Source organism: Indicator indicator, chromosome 15, assembly GCF_027791375.1.
Source record: "Indicator indicator isolate 239-I01 chromosome 15, UM_Iind_1.1, whole genome shotgun sequence".
Classification (NCBI taxonomy): Eukaryota; Metazoa; Chordata; class Aves; order Piciformes; family Indicatoridae; genus Indicator; species Indicator indicator.
The window spans coordinates 19,046,344-19,070,052 of NC_072024.1; the positions used below are offsets into that span (position 1 = coordinate 19,046,344).

The 23,709-nt window shown below is 42.0% G+C and overlaps 1 protein-coding gene across 2 annotated transcripts in view; it reads left to right on the forward strand.

Annotated features, from left to right (window-relative positions):
* The first annotated feature begins 1,548 nt into the window (after positions 1–1,548).
* The window catches only part of MAPKAPK3 (MAPK activated protein kinase 3), a 44,633-nt gene continuing 22,472 nt past the window's right edge, over positions 1,549–23,709 (forward strand). For both annotated transcript variants that reach the window (XM_054387302.1, XM_054387303.1), the window contains exon 1: positions 1,549–1,773. In XM_054387302.1, coding sequence (XP_054243277.1) covers positions 1,549–1,773 — 225 coding nt within the window. The remainder of the gene's footprint in view (positions 1,774–23,709) is intronic.

The window sequence follows — 23,709 nt, forward strand, 5'->3', positions numbered from 1 at the left end:
CGCGCCGTGCCGTGCCTCGCCTCCCGTTCCTGCTACCGCGCGGGCGCGCTGCGGCACAAGCCCAGAACCGACGGCGCAGCTCTCCTTCCGGCGGGGCCGTTTACCCCAATAAATTAATAACGTGATCGGTGCCTTAATAACACCCGCCCTAAATAGGGGAACCCTTCCCCGGGGAACCCGCTGCCGGCTACCCTACTCCTTGAGGCAGCTCCAGCCCGGAGCCTCCCGCTCCCGCTCCTCTCCCCACCTCAACCCATGCGGCCCCCGGCCCGGCCCGGCCCGGCCCGGCCCGACCCGACCCCACCCGACGGAATCGTGAGGTTCCCCAGGGGTCCAGTCGGTCAGGGCCCCGGTCAGGGCTCCCTCTCAGCGCTGAGAGGGTGGAGGCGGCGCGCACCTGCCCAGGGCGCCGGGGCGGGCCGGGGCGGGCCCAGGCAGACCCCGCCTTCCGGGACTCCGCACCGGGAAGCCTCGGCTGGGGCCGCGCCGTCACAGGCAGGTAACCGTCTTCCGGCGGGGTTCGGCGCTAGAGCCCCTTCACTACCACCCCCGTGTTTTTCCGCTGCCGTCACTGCTGTCCGGCCTGTCTCGCCTCACTTAACCTCAGCGTTTTCCCGCCTCGAGGCTTTCCCGCCCTCCTCCGCCTCGCAGTGCCGGGGGCTGAGGGAGCCGCCTCGCCGCCGGTCCTCATGGAGCTAGCGGGCAGGCCTAAGGCCCGGCAGCTCTGCCCCGGCGCTCAGCCTTCCCGCGGCGTTTCTCCTGCTCGTGGCTCTGCCGTGTTAACGGGTCTCGGAGGCCTTGGCACCGGTATCTCCTCCGGGGCTGAGCTCTTGAGAGGCCTGAGGCGCCCTGGTCCCCAGGGGAGTCAGGCATCTCCTCGGCTTTGGGAGCCATGCTGTTGCATCTCCACGTACCTGAGCTGTTCGGTGGTTTGGTGGTCCCCAGTGCTGCACCTACCCCTTGCTCCGCGGGCCGGGGGGATTTAATAAGCGTTAGCCCAGCATCGGTCAGATCCCTGCCCAGGCAGTGCCCCTCTCGGATTTAATCCAGATATTTGTAGTTCTCTTGTGTTACCTGGAGCGTCAAGATGAGGCAGGGGACCATTGAGGACTTTTACGCATAAAAAAGGTTGAGGCAACAAGTTGTTGATGCAGGTTTATAAGCTCCTTGAAGCAGAGACTCAGTTCTGTTGTAGAGAGCTTAGTTGAGTGAGGCTTTAGTCTAAGACTCGGCACAGGCACTTGTTGCAGCAATGTGCAACTGCAGACTGATAGCTGTGTGTATTGGAACTGGGGTGACTGGTCTGTAAAGCTAAACCCAGGAGCCTCTGGCACCTGGTCATCTTAAAAAGAGAGAAGTGTGATTAGATGGGAAAATGGTTAGTTCACATCAGTTACTAATACTTGTTTACATTTTTACTTAGGACTCATGGCAAGCAGATGGATTGTTTGAAACACTGGGTTTGATCACCTAAGTGGAGGAGCTCTGCTGAGGATACCCCACAGGGCATCTGTTGGGTATCTCTGTCGTCTCCAACGCGTCCTTGATATGGAACAAAGTGAAGGTGAACAGGAATCCCAGCCAGAGAGTCACGTGGATAGCAAGAGCAGTGTGAAATCTTTGCCTGGGGGAGAGGCCCACGTCAAGCTAGAGATAAAAAAACATGCAGTTACTGATGACTACAAACTCTCCAAACGGGTGCTAGGGTTAGGAATCAATGGCAAAGTACTGGAGTGTTTCAACAAGGAGACAGGCCAGAAATGTGCTTTGAAGGTACGTAGGCTTTTAGTTTTTCTTTTCCTTATTTATGATTTGAAGGCCAGAGTTCGCTTCCAAAGCCCTGTAAAAGCTACTAGTTCTGTTGCTTACATTTCACAGAGTGCTGTGTGAAGTTTGAGTATGTGCAGAGATTTGCTATGACTTACAACATCATAGCCCAAACTTGATTCTTTTCTAGCATATTCTGTGTGAGAATATCAGAAGAGTATCAGCTGCAAAATTCTCATATTCATATTTAAGACAAAAAAGCGGGGGAGGGAACAGTGTCTTAGTGTCTTCTGTGAGAAAGTTTGATAGATTTTTTCAATGAACGTATTATGCAATACTTGGGAAGGAAACTATTTTGGATCTTGTGCAATGAAATAGGCCTACACTGGGAAGTATTGAAATGTTCATTGGTCTTCAGGCTTTCCTCCCTTTGAAGACTTTTCTTAAGGGGCATTTCTAGTTGTTTACTCACTTATTCTTCTCTTTACTTTTGTGATCTGTTTACACGGGAAGCACTGATAACACCAGTATGGCAAGTAAGCTTAGTAGATATTTATGGTGAAAAGTACCACTAAAATAAATGGAGCAATATCAATTCATTAGAGAACATAAAGCTTACTTGCCTTTTGCTCAAGAGCTTTTAAACTTGAAGATTTCCCAAATGCTTTTAAAACACATTGTTAGAATAAAGCAGCTCAAATGAGACCCGGATGGTTCTGCATTGTAAGACTGAAAACCAGCTGGAGTCATTGTCATGAGAATTGCTTTAAGAACGTTAACAAACCCTTACTGATGTTTACCTGATTAGTTGGGATATCTAGAAGGGTTTCAGGTATTCTTCCTGTTCTTAAACCTCATACTCCATGTTGCTGATGACAATAGGACAAATCTGCTACTGGTCAGCTGGAAGGTCTGCCAAGGTCTGGACATGGTCTAACCTTTACCAAGCTAGAACTGCTATCCCCAGCAAAGCCTTTGCACTGTGACAGAGCTGACCAGAAATATCTGGTAGCTTTGTGTATTGAAAAGATTTTTAATAGGGGAGCTAGAAAAGCTTGTAATACAATAATGTGATGATTAATTTACCTGTTTCTAACTCTCATTTTCTTTACCACACTGTGTTTTGTATTAGTTTGCTGTAGCTGACTTGAAGTTTATTGTGGGGAAACTGAAGTTTTGGTAAACAGACTGGAAGTACTGGGGGTTTGTGTCTGCACAGGGGAGTGTCAGGTTTTTACAGTTCTGAGGTGATCCATTAATCAGATCCTTCTGAAGTCCTAGCAACATTAATTTCCGTACTTAGCATATTGTGATGAAGGATAATAGCTAATACTAAGGCTGTTGTGCTGTTTCTGGAAAGTTACGTGGCTTTGCCTATTATAGGCCATTCATACTTCCAAGCTTTTGCAGTCATAAGGGCTAGAAGCATCTTTAAATGAAGTTTTCTATTTCAGAGTACAATGCAGTGGCAACAAGTGTGTTCCAGAGCAAATTCTGTAGGAATTCCCATGGATACTAGAATCTGTAAAATACTTGTCTTAATTCAGCATTCAGAGATGGGGAGCAGGAGATGAGAAGTAAAGTTGCCATGTTCTCTGCCTGATTGGGTTGGAGGAACCCAAAGTAGATCCTTTAATACCAGTTTCTGTTTAGCAGCTGATCTTTTTTTTTTTTTTTTTTCTTCCATAACTTTCAAAATATATGAAGGACCAAAGAACACCGCCCCCCCCTACTTCCTAAGCTGGAATTTTGTCAGAAATGGCTAATATATCACTGAAATTATATATGTTTGTCATCCTTCCCCAGCTTTGGAATGTGTGTGCTTTTCTTCTGAAAGGGACACAAATATTAAGATGTTTATGAGCTCTTTAGGGAGTTAAGTGGTAGATAATACTTCACTGCTTGCACGTATGCATTTCTCATCATTATGAGTTTAAGTGCTGAATAAAAAGTTAAATATGCAATTAAGTAAAACTGCCAGCAGCCCAGAGAGAATCCACTCTTCTCTCCAAAGGTGGTCTAATGAGAAGATTGCCCAACAAGGAAGGATAAAAACTGTGCTTGGTTAATTGGCAAGGATCTTTTCCTAGCCCTCAAGATACTTGCAAGGATGAAAATATTCACAGGAATTTTTTTTCATTGTTTCTTGTGAAACCTGAATTAGGCCACATATGTGTTCCAAACCTGCTCTGGATGGAACTTAGAGCAAACCATCCAATCAAAACGGTTATGGAAAAAGGATAAAAAACTTGGGGAAAATATTCAGAACAGCTTCAGTGCAGAATTCTCTGTGCCAGGACAATAGGGCCTTGGCGTTTTGACTTCGCCACTGCTCTTGCTTCTGAGGCATGATGGCATGGTTACACTCTTACAGGAATAGAAAGTGGAGGCTGATGAAGCTGTCACAGAAAAAAACCCAACTGGTCTGACAGATAAAGAGAAATGTAAAGACTGAGTTGCAAGCTGAACAGGAAAAGAGGGATACTGGGTGGAATGGAGGTTGCTTGGGCAGTATCTATTGAGATCTGTGTATATTTGTAGACGAATACTTAAGGCATGAGTGTGCTCACTATAACCTGCTCATGGGAAAGGAAGAACATCACTCCTGCTGCTGGAGATAAAGCCTAATAGTCTGTTCCCTTTCACACCAAACGTGCCCATTAAAACAGCTTCTGTCTTGGCAGATGGCATTGCTTTCTGCCTGCAGGTTTTCTTTTATATGGGTACAAAGCCAGCGCAGCCAGGATCTGGATAGAAGTTACTCAATGGAAGGAATTTTAACTGAGGTACTCAAGAGGAAAGGGCTCTAACAGGCAGAAACATTCATCCCCAGAGCCATGTGTCAGTCAAGTACTACGTACTGTAATTGGGAGGTCCCTGTTGTCTTCTCGTTAGTCAGTGTCTGTAATTGGAACTCGTTAGAATTTCATTAATCATTTTAGACTGGGAAAACACAAGACATTCTCTTGGATATACTGCAGGCCTTTGGTTATTTTCCTAAAGTATTATGGGGCATAGTTTGCTTGGCATTGTGATTTGCTACACACTTTCACAACATGCTGTCAGCTCTGTTAGATAGAATGCCACATGCATTGCTGTCCTGCTCCAGGAAGTCTCATCTGGTTACTCACTTAGACCCATACTGACATTTTGGCTGAACAATACTGTTTCCAAATAGTGAGAACTCAGGAATTTAGAAAAGCAAAAGCATAAACAAAACTGCTGTGCAGGACTGGGGCCTTCCAGAAGGCCACTTGTGTTTTGGTCTCTCCCTTATGAATAAAAAAAACCTTCTCACATCTCTTTCCATAGTTGATCTAGAAATAGCGGTCAAGTGAACTCCAGTCACTTTCTATTTTTATCTCTTCCATGCCAACCTGCCCCCTTCTGTTCACTTTACCTTTTGGGGCTAAAATTTAACCTCTGCTTCTTTAACACTTTTGTCCACCTGAGTTTCTCTGTTGGTTTTCATTCTCCTCCCTGGCATTAGGGAGAGGAGACCAAAACAGCTGACTACCTGTGAGGATAAATGGGAGGTCCTGGAACTTGCCTCCCATTAAGAAACCCCAGCCTATAGTTTCTTGTTCTTTCTTTTTTCTTCAATTACTTTTCTATTTTTTTTTTCCCCTCAACACAGATTCTTTCTAAGTGATGTCAAAATAATATATCAATGCATTGATGACCTACTTTATTTTTGTGAAAGATGGTAGAAAGTGCTCAGGCAGAGAGAGGTGGAGACTGTGCTCTGGGGTACTGAAACTTCTCTGAATCTGTAGCTTCAGGGTCTTGGTGGACGTTTCAGGAGGTGCAAAACCGTTGTTATGTATTATTGACATACTCTTCTCCTTCTGTAAGCAGATGTTGCTTCTTTCCAGGAGAAGAAAAGGAAGAACAGTTCAGGTGTAGCAGCAAAACGAAGACCCATGGAACTTCAGGAAAACAAAATGCATTGCTATGAGTGTATAGCAGCTGTAAAGTGTTTCTCCTCTATGCACTGTGCGTATGTGCCATATGGCTGTCCTCCAGTCATCTAAGACTTCTAGGTTAAGATGGAACGTATGTGAATAATGGGCATGCTAGTTCATAGAATCATTTAGGATGGAAAAGAGCTTTAAAATCCTGGAATTACAGAATCATAGAATTGTCAGGGTTGGAAGGGACCCCAACGATCATCTAGTTCCAACTCCCCTGCCATGGGCAGGGACACCTCACACTAGATCAGGCTGCCCAGAGCCACATCCAGCCTGGCCTTAAAAACTTCCAGGGATGAGGCTTCTACCACCTCCCTGGGCAACCTGTGCCAGTGTCTCACCACCCTTGTGGTGAAGAACTTCTTCCTAACATCCAATCTGAATCTACCCACTTCTAGTTTTGCTCCATTCCCCCTGGTCCTATCACTATCTGACATCCTAGAAAGTCCCTCCACAGCTTTCTCGTAGGCCCCCTTCAGATACTGGAAAGCCACAATAAGATCTCCTTGGAGCTTTCTCCTCTCCAGACTGAATAGCCCCAACTCTCTCAGTCTGTCTCCAGTACAAAATTAAGTCCAACTGTTAACCCAGCACTGCCAAGTCCACCACTGAACTATGTCCCTAAGTGCCAAATCTACACACAGGTCTTATCGGAATAACTAGTGAGTTAAGCCACGACTTGCCCCATGGAAAATGTCCTGTGCTGTCAAGTGCCAATAATACAGTGTATGTGACTTGCCAATTTGGTGACAAATAGGTGAAGCCTGAAAGTTAAATAAAGCCAAACCAAGCAAAAATGATCAGGCTCCTTGCCTTTTAGATGTAAGGAACTTTTGGTGAATGGTATAAATAATAATCATAGAGTAGGAGGCTCTACTGTTACCCGTAAGAACATTAGCATAACTGTGCTCTGAAGGAACAAAAGTCACTAATGGAGGAAAAAAATCTGCAAAAAAGTCATTCCCAAAATGGTTCTTGGAAACCACACATAGGACTGTATAGAGTGTTGTTCTGCTTTCCTAAGTGGAGTTGCTCTGGAGAAAGACTTTCTCTGCATCATCTTCACTTCATTTAGTCTTGAGCTATGTTTGTGCCTTTCACTGTTTCTGATTGTTACATAACACTACGTCATGTCAGCTAATTGCTGGGTAGTCTCTTTTCAGTTAGCATACTCTGAAGCTGGGCCGTGGTTGCTCACAAACAGGAGACTGTACAGTCCAAAGTATCTGAAGAGCTGGTACTTTCAAAATACCCAGATTATTGCCTGCAATAAGGTGATCAAGACAAAGAATGCAGCAATGGAGAAAGCAGTGAGTACAGTGGAAGTGAAGGTTATTTTAAGCTGGTGATTGATTGTAGACTAGGAAATGTTCACAATCTTCTTAGATGTTATAGATTGCCTTTTTAGAAGAGAAGAAAATTACACAAGATTAGGAATGAAACATTTCAACAGTTTTAGCATGAAGAAGAATAATGTTGTATTGAGCTAGAACTGTGGTGAAACTTGGGGAAGCCAAGTGTAATTGTTGGCTAGGTTTTTGCAGGATGAAGGAGCTCTTGTTTTACTGGAGTGATTGTATGTTTCAGGAGGAAAATAGCACTTTCTAGTGAAGTATTCTGTAGTTCCCTCTTACCGACCATGTTTCCTGCAGCCTATTTATACCAGTTTATCTCACACAGCCAAGCATGAGTAATAAACACCAGGAGCTATGCATTGTAGATCAAAGCCAGATACAGTGTAGAATGAATATGAGTTCAGAAAAGTTCTAGTTAAATGGCAGCCCCCAGTGTATGGAGGAGTACCTGAAATATGGATAGCTTCAGACTGGTCCTTGAATTTTATCCTTCAGTGCCAATCTTGGTGAGTATTACGTAAATATGCATTAAAAATCTAAAATAACATTCAGTCGATTAAAAAGTGGGTCGTTTCTACTGCTACAAGAATTGTTTTTAAACTGGTGAGTCATTCAAGACCTTAGTCTCTGAGCACTTTGTACGTATTTGGGCCAGAATGGCTCCTTCCATAGTGCCAGTTGGACTACTTAATTTACAAAAAGGTAGACTTTATCACTTCACTTTGAAGATCTGACAGTTTTGACTGGTCTTTTCCTAATTTGACGCACAGAAAAAAAAAAAAATCAACCCAAGAAAAAACAACCAAGCAAAAAAAGCTAGCTCAAAATGCAAACAAAAACCACCACCATCAAAAACCAAACCAGAACAACAAACCCCCCCCACAATAACAACAAAAAACCCCACAGAAAAACCTCCCCAAAAATCAACCAACCAACGAAAAAAAAAAATAATAACCAAGAGAAGATGGTCTTATCCTGAAATAATGAAACCATTTCTACTAAATTCTTACTGGGTTCATAGCAGTTACTTAGGCCCAAAAAGTGCAAACAGAAAGGCAAATGCTATCAGCCATTAAGTAATCCTGGAAAAAAACAGAACTATGTTGATGCAGCTTCGTACTTTCTGTGTTCTATTCCAGTCTGCCAGCAAGCTGGCACAAGATATATCCTGACTTGTGTTGCGGCAAAGCTTGGGAAGGACAAGGTGTGTTCCCATGCCTTCACCCAGGTCCCAAGTTGTGAGAAGGTGTTACAGAATATGTCCCATTTCAGGTGCTTGGAGGGAGAGCCCACACGTGTCAGTCAGACATGGCTAACTGCGGGGGCCCTTTGGACTAGCAGACATTGCCCTTTAGAGTTTAAATCTTCCTATTCCACTTAAGTCAAGTGAAACCTTGCTGATTCATGCTGGTTGGGAGTCTCATTATAGATAACTGGATTTTACAGATCAGCTTTAGTGCAAGGGAACAATAAACAGGAATTCTAAAGTCATTTACAAGACAAGTATGCTCCAGCCTCATTTACTTATGGTAATACCATCTAGGGAGATGCCCAGACTGGAAAAACCTGATAATATCTTTTATAATTCAGGAAGAATCAGGGCCATACCTTAATGTCACAGCTTACACAAATCGTTTTCTCCTAAGTATATTTCTCCTTGTCTGTAGTAGCACTCTGTAATAGCAGCCTGGTGTTAGAATAAGTGACTCCCAGTGATAGCTTGCTGCCAGTTAAGTCTCAAGAGCGAAGAGAGATATCTTCATGCTGTGATAAATTCATGGGAGGCATAGAGAAGGAAGATGTCACTGTTATTAGGAGCAAGAGCTAGTATGAATTTGAGGAAGTCAGTAGGTGAATCTTTTGCTTAAAATGACTGTTAGGGGTTAATCTCTTAACTGTATACAGTGATTTTTTTTTTCTTACTAAAAAAATACCTCTTTACCTAATCATATGTAGCATTTTGCATCCCTAAATAGTTGTTGGGGTTTTTTTTGTTACCTATATGCTTGCCCCTGAAAAAGTTCCCATTTCTCATATGATGTGCATGTTTTCCTGTTCTGGAATTTTTCCATCTTAAATATGCCTTTGGAATGCCAGACTTTAGGATCTTGTGCGATATTCAAATAACAGCTCTGCATAGCAGTCCTCAGTTCTTTTAGTGCAGTGGAGCTGTTGGAGCTCTTTGTGCTGTGACTCTTGCGCTGTGAGAAGAAGCGACGACACCCATGAAGAGGAAAGTGGCAGAGATGTGGCCAGTGTTGGACCTGTTTACTTAACTGGAAAACTGTGAGAATTTCTTTCCATCATCACCAGTGAAAGCTGGTGGTGCAGTCTGTCTGGAGTGTATAAACTGTGGATTGTGGTATTTTACACAGACTTCCTAAGTACTTAAGATGATTCAAAGCTCCGTAAATGAGATTAAGCTATAAGGCTCCAGCATTTTAATACCTTGGGAGTGAAGGGGAGAGAATTCTTGCTCAGCATGTAAGTCACGTGTGGCCTCCTAGTTCCTGAATCTTTTTAACTTGTGGCATTTTGCATTGAACCTTTTGTGGTCTGTTTTAAGAGAAGCAGCAATTATTGAATATGGATAAGATTAATTTTTACTCCAGAAAAGTTGGCTTGCTTAAAAAAGCTAAATCAAGCTGCCCTGAAGGTGCCACCTTTATGAGCAGTTTCAGATGTTCTGGCTAGGGAGCCAATCTTACTGAAGTTGCGCTGTTCGCAGATCTCAAGTCTTGCCAGTCCAGGCTCTGGCTCTTCTCCATGGGCTTTTTCTCAGGATTACTGTTTTTTTAGCTTGAATACTCTCTTAAGTATGCTGGTGTTCCAAGTGACAGGCCCTAAGGCACCTCCTGGGATCTGAGTCACTGAGGGCTGAGGACAGATTTATGAAGCCCTTTTTAAGGGGAGAGCACAGGAAATATTTTATTTGTTTTGGTTGGACAGTACTTGTAAAATACATAAACTGTTTGGAAACTGTTTGAGGGTGTGGAGTGACTCATGTTCTTCATCCACTGAACTTTCCTGTGTGGTGAAATTTTTGCTGCAGCAAGTAGTTTGCTAAGGTGTGAATCAGTTGTAAGCCTTATGAAAGCACCTGAGCAGTGATTTGTAACTGTGTCTAGTTTCTGCTACACCATCAGGTGGATTTAGGTTTTATTTCTGTTTTCAAAGGAGAGCGGTTTAAAACTGGTTGGGGAGCAGCCACCTTGCACTGGGATTCCTTAGCATCAAATCTGCCACATATTTCAGGGAGGAAGAGGCCTTAAAATTTCATTTTGAGTGCCACAAGGCCTGGTGTTCAGTATTGCCATAGCTGACAGTATTCTCTTTGCCTGGAGTTCTAATAGGAGAAATACTATCCTTTACTTGCTTCATTTTTAACCAAAAAGCTATTTATCTATTTGTCTTGTAAAGGATTAATTTCTCTCAGGGCCCTATTGCATTTTCCCACATGTTGCTTTTAGTCAATGTGGCTTTGTCAGAAGCAGTCTGGTTTCCACAGCGACAGAGTTGTTAACACCAAAGATGTCAGTGCTCCAAGGTAGGGAGAGGAGGGGGCTGCATTTTCTGGCTCAGCTGCCTCAACACGGTAGAGGCCCTTGCTGCAGCCACACTACAGTACAACGTCTCCATTGTCTTTGTGAAGAGTTAAAGCCTTTCATTTTGTTCTACTCTTCCCTTTCCAATCAATTTACAGTCAAAATTTGACACTCGGGAGGGTGACAGGGCTTGGTGGTTCCTCCATGCTTGGAAGCTTCCTGTTCTTTCAAGCTCTCACTTGTGAAGGGTGCTGCTCTGTTGTCTGATTTTTTTTCTGTGAACAAAGTAGTACTTGCATATATGCAAAGCCTGTGGCAGTGAGTTTGTGAAAGAATAGAGCACTATTCTTTCTGACCCATGGTCAATGTCTGCTTATGAATGATAACATGAAAAATGATCAGTCCTTTTATCTTGCCTAGTGATGTGAAACCTGCTTCAATTAAACCTGCTCAGATGGCACCCATCCTCTTAGGGAAAGAAACCTCACTCCTATTGAACTTGGAAAATGACATTGTTTAAAAGTGATTTCTAGTACATGTTAACCTGTGAAATTCATTGCCTCAGGACCTGAGTGGTTGCAATGCTGTGAAGATCTTGAGAGGAAAAAGTAGTTGTCTGAGTATTGCAAGTGTGATGGAAAACCTGAAGTGTCAATATGCTGTACAAATTTGGCTCTGGTCTTCTCAGTCCTGTTGTTACAACTTACATTCATTACAGACCTGTCAGGGTATGTAATGAAACTTTGAGCTTCAGAGGCATCTTACTGCTTGTCTTGTGTTAGATGTGTTGCTGCTGCAGGTGTAAAATACCCACCTGTCCAAGGAGAGGGAGGTGGAGCTTTGGTCTCAGCTTTGCCGATGGCTGAGCTCTGGGTAATGCTCATTACTTGCATAATAGTTTCGTGTCAGGGTGTGTCTTCCTGGGCAAGTTGTTCTTGTCTAAACCAGGGTGTAAACATAAAATGAAAGAGCTTTTTCACAATGGCTATTCATACTTAAATCTTTTTTATTTTTTCCCTCCTGTGAAGGGCAGGGCAGGAAAGCATGTTTATCAGATTAGGGCTATGGAAATGCAAACAGCATCATGTTGAAACTTCTTTTCAGGCACTTTCTGCTGCTTTTTTGCATCTTTAGTAGAAATGATGGTAAAAAGCAACTGCTGAAGATGATTGAAACCAGAAGCTGAAGTTTCAGAGAAATAGGAAGTTAATGCTTAGTTTAAATTGGCTTAAAGATATGATGAAATCATGTACCCAAATACAGATATGACTTTAATTGTATTTTTGATACCTATTAATGACTTCTAAAGACTAAGCTTTGTATCTGCAATTGGAATAGAATCACAACCACTTTCAGTAGCTAGTTGTAGTCTTACTGTTTATTCCTGTTCACTTTTTTTTCACAGGCATCTGGCTCTGCATTGGAGTTCATGGTACGCCAGTCAAAGGGCAAAATCTCTGGTTAACTGTCTTGTCTGCTGGAATTAGGTGTTTTGCCTGGTTTAGCACATTTGGTTGGGTGGTTTTTTAGTCCTTTTTTTATGTTTGGAAACCTATGAAGTAGCATCTTACAGGACTTCCAGCACCAGAGTGCAGGGAAGCAGACTGACAGAGAGAGAGTAGTGGATGAGGAAAGGTCAATTAATTTAGAAACAGCCTCAGTTCTGGTGGATTGGTATCAAGTGGAATTTTCCTCTAGTCTCTCAGCTCTGTAATAGCTTTTTCCTGTTGCTGAGGCGTTGTGATTAAAGGTCTCTTGAAGGCAGAGGGAGTGTGAGAGTGACTTTCAATTCCAGTTGCATTTCAGAAACCCTGATTGCCTGGCACGCTTCTGTTTTGGCAGGTGAGTGTGACTGCCTTGGCTTGGGCTGGGCCTATGTGCCTGTTACCATTGAAAAATGGGACATGACACTCAAGATCGACAAAAACTAACTTCTTAGTAGGGAGGAGGATAAAACAGCAATATATATTATTGATAAAAGACCTGATATAAGAACAATTATTTCTGAGTCTTTCCCACCTCTCTGCTGTCTGTATCACCATTGTGGAGGTGTGAGGGAGGGTGAATGACTGCAGTGTCATGTGTTTGTGCACAAAAGCCAAGTCTCACTGGGGAAATATGGAGAAAGTTCTCATGAGTCTTGGTTCAATAAAACATCCAACACAGAAATAATGATTTTTTTGTTAAAATAGCCTAAGCTGGTTCTTGGTGTCTGTGACAGTCTTGATTTTTTGGCAATGCGATCTAATAACTGTGTGGGACTGCTTCATTTAAAAACTAAAGCGGGAGTTTGCCTGCATCCTACTGGCAAAGGAGCATGATTCACAGGAGGGCAGTTTTGGAGAAGAATGGTCTGAGCTTGGAGCCTGCCTAGAGTCACTGTGAGAAAAGGCTGTCTGGCAGTCCTCTAAGAATAGGATGGGGAAGCACCTGTAATACTGCTGAATGTGGAGTTTCTCACATGTCACTGTGCCCAGCTATCCCAAACATCAAAGGTCACAAGGAGATTGGTGTTCTCTGGTTTTGTTTATGTAAACCTTCTAAATTGTGACATCTGAGCTGTGACTAAATTGCAACATCTGTGCTATGACTCACTATTGTGTGCTGGACAAATGTTTTCCAACACAAGTCATGCGTGTTCCAGTTATGATTTCTTTATCTCCATTTCTTGAGGATGCTCTGACTCAGCAGACCAAGTTGGTCCTTTTTGTAACTTAAAATTGTTTTCCTGACCTGCACTGAAGCAAGTTAAAATAGAGGTGACTTGGTAGGGGATGGTATTGCCAACATCATCACTGGTCACCAACTTCTCATGTGCACAACACACCAGCTACAACAATGAGGATTGTTGCACTGCTTTATATTAAAAATCTTCACTTGAGTTCCTGCTGTGTAGGGGATTACCAGTAGACAACTGCACGTCATTACTCCTTCATGTGCACCAGAGCATTAAATGCTCTCTGGTTGAGATTAGCACTGTTAATGTATTATTGAAATGCGATCATAACATGAATCAAGGTTCCTTCTTATTACCCAAAGGCTCCTCACCTTCTCTGAAGGACAATCTCTTCCAAAGCTCCTTTGAACATCATTTTTTTTATAAAAGAGCTCACCAGAGAGGAGCTCCCTTGATTTCAACTATTTAGCTTGAACTGATTCAAAGGAGGAATGGCTTTTCTGATATGGTGAACATACTGAGAAATCAGACTGCATTGAGTTGCCTTAAGCTGTCTGTTCAAGCCTTCAAATAATATTTAAACTTTAATTAGAAAATAAATTAACTTTATTAAAGATAATTTACACTTTCAAATTCACATTTAGTCTAAATCTGCAAGTTATTAATCAAAACTCTTTATACCTTTGGACTGTAGTTAGTCTTTAGATTCCAATCCACATTTTGTTGCATGATCATACAGAAATCTTGGCTACTGTCTGGCACTTCAGCTTGCATCTACATAGAGTGATTGATGACCTTACTACAAAATTCGTGGGGAATTTCTTCTTTTCCATTTTCTTTTAAAATATGGCTTAATTAAATTTATAACACATTTTCCAAAATAAACAACTAACAAAAATCCTATGCAGATTCTGAGCTGTCTGGTAGTGTGTATTGGCCACTATTTACTGCCACTGAGACATTAGGAACAATGACCTCTTTACCAGTTCAGTATGACTGATTACCATTAATAGTTTGTAGCTGCTTCTTTTGCAGGGGATATTTCTAGAGAGCCTAAAATCAGTATTCCTGGGACCTCTGACAGCCTCCTCCATGCTTGGGAGAACTTCATCTGCACATACTCATGGGTTGGTGCTTTCATTCAGTTTATTACACGCTTTTTAACTTTTTTCTTCTGCGTAATCAGGGCAGAAATTGATTCCCTTCTCTTCCACCCCCACCTTTTTCTGCTAATCATTCTCTGGAGGGAATACATTTTTACTGCTAAATGTCAGTAAATGTTATTTTTTTTCTTCTACCTCAAAACTTCCGTTTTATTATTAAAAATCATATGAGGGGAAATCACTCTTCACAATTTTCCCCTTTGCCTTCTCTCAGATCCATTTATTGTTCAATAAATAGAAACCGTCCTTCTGACATAAGATTAAATTTGCTGTTAATGTTTTCCCCAACCTCTTGTTTAGCTCAAAATAAAATGCATAGTTTTGCCCTTTTTGTATGTTTGTATAAATCTTTGTGTGAGAACACCACAGCCAAAATTTATAGTATTTAGAAAAAGGGGAACCAATAAACATTAATTACTGGGAACTGTAGCCTGCTAGAGGCTTGTTAGTAACCACAAATACATAGCAAAATCAAACTTGTAGGATGACTAACTAAACCAAAAATGTTAGATTCCTTTCTGCTTTTTTTTTTTTTTGCTTTTTAAAAGTCTGTTGGAGTTTGGCTTGAATTAGGAATTCAGTTTTGGCTTTATATTTGTTTTCTCACTGGCTGTGAAAATACAAGTTAGGAAGCATTGCTGTTTTCAGGAAGTGCTCAGACTTCCATGAATGATATAAGTCAAGGATGTAGGAAAAAGTAGTTCCAAAATACATGGCATGGTACTTCTACAGTTCAACATTTCTGCTTCTGAGGGCCCTACAGCAACCCAGGTGCCTGTGATTAACACCGGGCCCAGGAGGCCTATGTTCCAATTTCAACATTTACATTTTGCTGTATATCCAGACAGGATTATAATTTACATCTTAAAATCTGCCAAATGTGTGAGCAGGAAAATTTTATGCATGCAGAATATACCAAATTGTACCTAGTTGTTTGCTTTGATTTGAGTGCTCTTATGGGAGTCTTGGACAAGCTGTGAGGCATCTTTACCCAGTACTTCTGCTGTCTAGCCAAAGTAGCTTTGTACACTCAATTGTCCCTTTCATGTGCAACTTTCAAAGGAACTGGGGGAGTGTCTTCTGTGCCCAGTCCCCACTAGGCTGTGTTGTGAGTACAAGTGTTGGGCTGTGCGGCATGGCAGCCTACCTATAGAGCTGCTCTGGGGGAAAGGGTGCAAGAACAGCACCTGTGAAGGACAGGCTTTGGTGACACAACAAGAAGGGGAGGACTCTGGGATGTGTCTGTTCTTCCAGAGCACGTGCTTTCCACTATTCTGTGTTTTCCTTAATACATAGTCAGGTAAGTCTCATAGGACAGCATCTCCCCAACCATCTCCCAAATGGCTTCTTTGGTGAAGTGACCCAGGTGCAAGGGCAGGAGAAGGTAAGTTGATAAGATGATACGGGACGATGGTCCCACAGATGAATAAAGATATGCCCAGCTCAAGCTCTTACCATGAGAGCAGTAACCTGAAGCTGAATACAGGTACCAAACACTGTAGTCTCCTGTAACCTGAAGTTACAGCATCTCATTCTGTGCTAGGAGTAACAATTTATATAGTGTCTGTAGCTAGCTGGTGGAAAACAGAGCCAACTGTTAGTGCTGCCTTCCAGGAAGCTTGGCTGCTCCAAGAACTGCTTCTACATATTCTACCTCAGCCTGCTTCTCTGTTCTTGCTGCTGTTGTTGAATCAGGGTCTCTGCTGGAGCAAGAGACATTAAGTGTTATAAAAATCCTACTGTAGAATTGGCCAAATACTCTCAGACTTCTTCAGCTTGACTACATTTATTTAAAATACTCTTCTTAAACTGTAATTTAATTGCCCCAATAGCAGGCAAGTGTGAAATAAATAGATCTTCTAACTTCACCCATTTTATTGCTAGTTTCAAATGGGAGAATAAGGAGGTAGCAAATTACTTACCTGTAGACTCTGTATGACAAAAAAATAAGGCATGCAAATGATCTAGTGTTGCCCCAAAGAACTGAGGAAAATAAAACCAACTAATAAGTCTCATGGGATTGGAAGACACAAAGATAATGACCATTGCTGAAAGAGGAGAGCAATTGGATAAATGAGTCTAAGAATTACTGATTTTATGATTTTAATTAAAATAAACCAAAATCAGAGTAGTAGAAAATTGTGTATTTTTTCAAAGCAATGCACTGGCACAATTTTGTGTAATATAACAACAAAATAAAGATTATGCCTGGTTTTGATTATGGAATTGAGCAAGTGTTAATAAAGTTAGCAAGTCTTTTATTCAAGTCTTTGGGTTCTTTACTACAGTCAATCTGCCAAAAAAAAAAAAAAAGAGGCTAACTTTGAACAAAGCAAATAAAGAAGTTACAGCAAAAGATGCTGAGGTTTGATTTAAGTTGTTTATTTTCAAGCAGAAGTAAAAGATACAGAATACAAAGTAATCAATATGGTGTTACAAAATCAAAGTGGAAGTGAAGCTCTCCAGGATCTGGGAGAAATAGGCAGAGGTAACAGAGAATGATGCAGACTGATACTCCAGTTCAAGTTTATTTCTTCTGGGGATTAATTAAGGGCATCACAGCAGCATTAAAAAAGTTTAAGAGCTTTCTATGCAGCTTTACTTGGAGACCCTTGATAATGATTGGTGCATCAGGGACCTTCTGATTTGCTACTGTAGTGCTGGTGTTGGAGCTACTTAATGTATGGATGGAAGTACCATGTGCACCGTTCAAATCTTAGCATCAGTGACAGATACTGCCTTGAAAGAAAGATGGGGAAACATCTACCATCTCAATCGTCTGGATAATGTGTGCTTGCATAGATGGGCACTGATGAAAGCTAAACATACATGGTTTGAAGACAGCATCAGGAAAAGGCATCTCAGATAAAGTACTATTTACTTTTCTGCTGTAATTAGCTTATAGGCAGTATCAGAATTAACAAAACAAAAATAGCCACCAAAGTCATTGTCCTTGCTCAGGCATAGTATCTGTTAAGAGAGTAGTTTACCTTGGTGAAGCCATCAGAGCTGTGACTAACGTGATAAACTTCTTGTAATTTTTTTTTTTTAAAGAATAAAAGACAAAAGAAAGGTAGACAAGGAGAATTGATGGTATTGTGAGGTCAGTGTTTCAGTGCTCTTACCAGAGAACTCTACTATGCCTCTGGAATGACATGGAATTGGGCTGGACAAAACACTTGCCTCTAGGCAGGGCTCACAGCTTAGGCTCCTGGTGGGACTGCCACATGGCCTCTCATCTTAATATTCTACAGCCTTGAAGGATGATATTTCCTGTATCACACAGAAGTGGTTTTGTGAGAGTTGCTTTGGTGGAGATTTTTTAACTGTTTCCAATAATGAGACAAGGAAAAAAATGGTTTGCCTACCAAAGATACAAACTAAGTTTCTAGTGAGTTTTTTGCTGCTTGAATTTGAAGTTCATTGAGGGGTGAGTTTTGTTCTAGGAGTGTCTTGCTGTGTCACCCTTAAGACCGTTCCAAGTTCAGCCAAATTCTAAGTCTTTAATGGTCAGTGGAGATATGTACAGCTTTAATAGTTAGCTTTCCAAAAGTCCATCTGCTCTGGGCATGACACAGACTACAGTGGAGCAGGTGTTTTCCAGGGATTGACTTCTGCTGCTCTTGAAATCTGTTTTGCCTCTGGACACAGCTACTGAGAGAAGCAATCTCTAGTCCAGCCTTTGACTCTCCCACCCCAGAAGTATGGTGGAACATGGAATGGAGGTCTGCTGGGTACCAGCAGAGAGAATGGGGAGCAGAGAAATGGAGACCTGGAGGTAGAGAATGAGATACTGCTGAGGGAGCAGCCAGGACACAGAGATAAAGGCAATAAGGTGGTGGATGGGGAGCAGAGGATCAAGGCTGTATTGGATAAGAAGCCCTGACAGGCAGAAACGGGGCTGAGGACAACAGGGAGGGGGGAGAAATGTAGCTGGGATTAGGAGGCAAAGAAACAGACCACAGGAACCAAGCCTCTAGTACTGGTTTCAAGCGGTGGGAATAGAACTTGTTGGGTTATGGGCTTGGTAGGAGAAGATGTTGAGATTAAAGCAGGGGGTCAGAGGTGCAGATAGGACCAGCAGGAAGGTTGGGTTTGGGTTGTTTTTGCAGAAGATAGAACCTTGCATAGTTCTGTCCAGGCAGGAGTCCATCCCAGAATCTCCTGGTTTCCTGCTTTCTCTCCAGGCACCAAGCAGCTGTTAAACTCATTGGTATAAGATGTTTTACACCCTCTCATTTCTCCACAGTTATATTGTATTAACTACTTTTTGAGCTAACTGGCAGAAGTCGGTGCAGTAGATGCATGAGCTTTAGCTCTGCAGATAAGTCACTATGAAGATGCGTAAGGGGATTTCTTATTTTCAGGGTTGTTTTGCTGTTGCTAAGTAAAAAAACAACCCAAACCGTGAAAAATAGACATACTCTTTCCATGCACAAATCTCCAAAAACTAGACACGCTCTTTCTCACATACACAAAACTCCTTCCTAAAAGTAGCGGTTTTGGGTTGGGAAACTGAGCATTCAGATGTAGTAAATGTCAAGATCCATGCTATGTATATACTTGTCTGTCTTGCACTGTATATTTCTACCATGCTTCAGCCTTTTTCTGTGTAGAGGCAAAATTATTAGATTGTCAAATGATTGGTTTCAATAGCTGCTTTCATTGTTGTTGTTCAGCAGGTGAACAAGGTTTCTTTACTTCAGAAAGTTCTAGACTTGCTCTAAAACCAGATTATTTCCTTTCCTGCTGATTGTGCCTTGTGTTGTTTTGACTGCAGGGCCAGGATCACTGTTATTTTTATAACACTGTGTTATGTGAAATATGGCCAATGTAAGATTTTCTTATGGGAAGAGAAGCGTAGGATAGACTTCTAAGAGTAAATGTATCCACTGAATTTTGGGAGCTCCATTTGAAATATCTTGGATAAGGATGGTTTGTTTCTTGGATCCCCTTCCTCTGTACTGAGTAGCAGGTTGCACTTTAGCTCAAGCCAAGCTTTTTAGACTCAAGCTCTGTCCCAGCTGTAACAGAGCTTCTGAGTTGAGGCTTCTGAGAAATGAGGTATGGGCAATGAGTGACTACCTGTTGGGCTCAGTTCATTTCCTGAGCATTGTAGGAGGCATCAGAAAGGAACAAGAGGAGAATCCATATTTTTGAGAGTAGCACTCAGCTACCTTTCCTACATTACACTTTCTGTGTAAAATGAAGAGGAGGTGGGAGAGGCTACAGATAGCAGTTCCTGCCACTGCATCCACACTTGCATCCCAATCAGGTTCAGGTTGTACTGTGATTGTTGGAAGGATGAAGTTGAAGAGGGATGAGGAGTGTGTAATAATACTGTGTTTAATGCATACATAAAAAGGGAGAAATACTCAGATAACTCAAGCACCTTAATCCCAGAGTTCACCAAGGTTTGAAGGTCTAGAAGGGCAATTTAAATGACATTATGAAATCTGTGGGGTTTTTTGTTAATTATCAGAGGCCTGTTGATAGCAAAGAACATGATAGAATAATTATTTTATTTTTTTTCATCTGCAACATTTGTTACATATTTCTTGAGGGAATATTGAATGTTTCAGGGAAAATCTAGAAGAACAACAAAATGATGTAATAGCTGAGGTATGCTGTCTGCATAGAATTTATGCTGTCAGGATTTATTGCAGCCTCTGTCATCTCCGTATTGGAGATTCTCAAAAAGTTTGTGCCAAAAGCCTCCATCGCAGGGGGAATGTGCCCCAAAATAACTCTGTGGCCTAGAAAAGGATCTGAAATTTCCCGAGTCCAATCTCTTAATGGCAAGAGCATAGACTCTTAACCATGCCATAGCAGTTCACATGGGCAACGTGCCTGTAAATTACTGTCAGAGGAACCCAAGGTATGCTCTTGCAGGCACTTCCCAGGCAGGCCCTGCGGCAAGCGCAGACCTTGTCGCACAACAGCTTTCAATACACACTTCCCAGAAACTCAGCTGCTGCTAAGGTTATTTTTACTTTACTATCAATCACTTCCAGTGAAGTGTCACTGTTCTTCCTCTCCTTCAGCAAAGTCTTTTTTAGTGAAAACAACAGCCTGGGTCTTGCCTGCTTTACTGCTAATTTATTTTTAATTGGTCAGGAATATGCAAAGAAGAGGATTCAGCTTTCATTTCTCCACTTTGTTTTACAAAAGTTGCCCCATTTGCTTAGGCTGGATCAGAACCTCATGTTTTTGAGCTGCCATGCAGTTGCTTTTCCAGGTGCTTCTCTGTGTGTGTAGTGGTTACAGCAAACACTGCAAATGGTCCTGGTGGGAAAATAAGCTATACAGGCTGTATTTGCCCTTTAATTTTTAGTGGCATGGGTTGGATAGTTTGGCTGTGTAAAACAATTTTAAGGTATCTGAAAAATCCAAACATCACTTTGAGTTTTTAACTCCAACACCCTGCGTGTTCTGAGCAGTAAAAAGATTCCATAGCAGGGTACTGTGGGAGGCTCTCCAGGGTTAGGACAGAGGCAGGGGAGACATGGGATTGTGCATGCGATGACTGCTTTCTTTCATGTGTTACACTGGTAGGACTACCACAGTGAGCTTCTGGGCTAACTTCACCCAGGTAAAAACTTGGAGACAGGGTATCTGAGCTAAAAGTGCAATAAATAACAGACACAGTGAACACAATGCATTTTTACTGATCATAGTAAAGAAATCAATGGCAACAGTATCCACAGACTAACAGCAAAGAGAGGAAGAATGTGACTATGGAATTTGGTGTCCTGAATTTTGGGACAGGCACAACAAATGTTGTTTGGAAGGTTTGTGTATTCAAAGGAGATGATGCTATCAAATGTGGCCTAGATGAAATGTGGACTGAGGAGTACTGCAAGACTCTGCAGCACTGTATTTATAGTCTATCAATCTGTAAATTTGATAGTGTCTCTGAAGATTGGAGTCTTTAAAGTTCATCTCTGAAGTACCAGAGCACTGCTGGATCCCAGGATTTAAATATCTTTGGCTCCTGCCAGATAGTTGTTGGTTTCTGCACCTTCTGCAAGGTATGTGAGACAGCTGGGTGGCTGCCTCTAGGAGAGAACAAAGCTATTGTATGTATTGCAGAACAGCAGGGGACTCATGGCCAAAGCCTGCAGAGTTGTCCAAGGGAAGAAAGCTCAAAGGGGCACATCTTTTATAGACAAGTTTCCAAAGACATAAAGGCTGTGCTGCTTTACAAGTTGCAGTCAGACTTTTTTTGTGCAAACCAAGAGGTGGGATTATGGGCTGTAGGTAAATGTCGCAGTTCAAGTTTCCACGTGGGTCTGAAGGAGGATGATGAGCTCTGTTGCTCACTTCATTTGATGCACTTTCTTGGATTGGTTGTTGTTTAATTTAGCTTCCCTAAATATTTGCTTAATTGAAATCTGAAGCTTTATAACCTTGCCTTTTTCCCCCCTTTTTTTAGGTGCTATTGTGGTGTACCCAGAATGTGGGTCATGAAAAATATGCACTTAGTCGTTTGACTTCAATCGTGTTTTTGCAGCCAAACCTTATTCCATCTTTCTGAAAAGGCAAGAGAATTTTTCTTTCTGATACAGAGGCTGCAATACCCTTTAGTAGAAATTGCCTTCATAAGCATGTTGCAGAGCTGTGAAAAGGCTTCACTTTCATATTCCAAGTCACAAGTTCTTAAGGTCTTTTGCCTAAGACTCACAGGGATAGATGTGCAAAGCAGGCATAGGTATAGGTATTTGTGTAACGGTTCTTCCAGAAGTGAGCAATCTTTTTTTTCCCAGTAGCGCTTGCTGTGTCAGTGTATGTGCTAGAAACTAAGTGCAGCTATCACATGGCATCCGCCAGAGACCCTGTGAGAGTTGTGCTGTGCAGGTCTCCAGTTCTGACAGCATTCATGAACCTGGTTTTAGGAATGTCTTGTTTTCTCAGGCTCTTTTCTTAATCCCCTTCATGCTGCATGTGATGAGGGCATGTACCCTTGAGCTTGCTAAAGCTCACCTTTTATTTTCTTTTGTGATAATTGCTTTGAGAGATACCTTCCTTAAAACGAATCAGCAAATGGTATTTTGACCACATAAAAACTTTATCAAATACAAAAATCTATATCTCCCACAATGAGAAACACACAGAAACTTTTAAAACTCCTCATGAGAAATGAGAATAGCCATACCCATCCCAAAACAGACAGTGGTTCCCACTGAGCTGGGGTCTGAGAAATGTAGGGCTAAGTCCCTGCTTTGCTTTCAGTAGTGGAAACTGGGAGACAGCACACTGCAGATGGACAAAGAATAATCTGTAAGAGCTGTAAGGACTCAAGTAGTGAAATTGAAGAATCTGGTTTAATTCAGGCAGAGCAAGGATGTAGAAGTGGGTTTCTGCACCCAGATTTCATAGGCAAATCAGCTGTTGGGGCTCTTGGTGGTTTTGGATGGCAGTTCTGCCCAGGACCTAGGAATGCTTTTCTACCAATACGTTGTATATTCTCACATGGAAACTTTTAGTTTTCATTGAAACAGTTCTAATCTTGCAGCTGGAGATAGAGCTAGTGATGGATAATTATGAATTCTGCCAGAAGGCACACACACAGCCCCATTCAAAATATCCCAGCTTCTTAGTTTATAATTGTCAGCTGCTAAGAAGAAATTGAGCCCTCAGGAGCTTTAACATTTAATGCATTAAGGTTTGAAAAATGTCTCCATATTCTGCGATAGTTGGTATCATTATTTAGTATTAAGAAGAGTTTTGAAAGTGATTACATTTGACCTGGTTGAGCTTGTACTGCATAGTTGAAAGGTGAGAACGATATATTGATGTTCTTGATGTTCTTTCACTGGACCTTCAGGGGTTCTCCTCCTTCACCCAAAACAGACATAAGCTTGTGGTGGTGTGCTTCTCAGAGCTCTCTATCTTCCTGGTTGTGTGCAGCCCTATTAACTTCCTTTAGTAACTCATTTTGGACACTATTAGTGGCTAGTTTGGAAGAATAACCCTTTCCTCCTTCGTTTTATGACAGATGGAAACCGAGAGATGGTTTCTACAAGTTTTCAAAGTGGCCACTGCTTGGGAAAGTGTGATTTGGCCATATATAAATAAATGTGAAAATTGAAACTGCTACCAACTGACAGATCTTGGACAAACCCCTGCCTGTTAAGCAGGTATCATGCAGGTCTCTGCATAATGTTCCAAATATCCACATTTCCCTTGCCCTTCCTGTCTCCACTTGGGAATCTGTTACCCTGACTGATA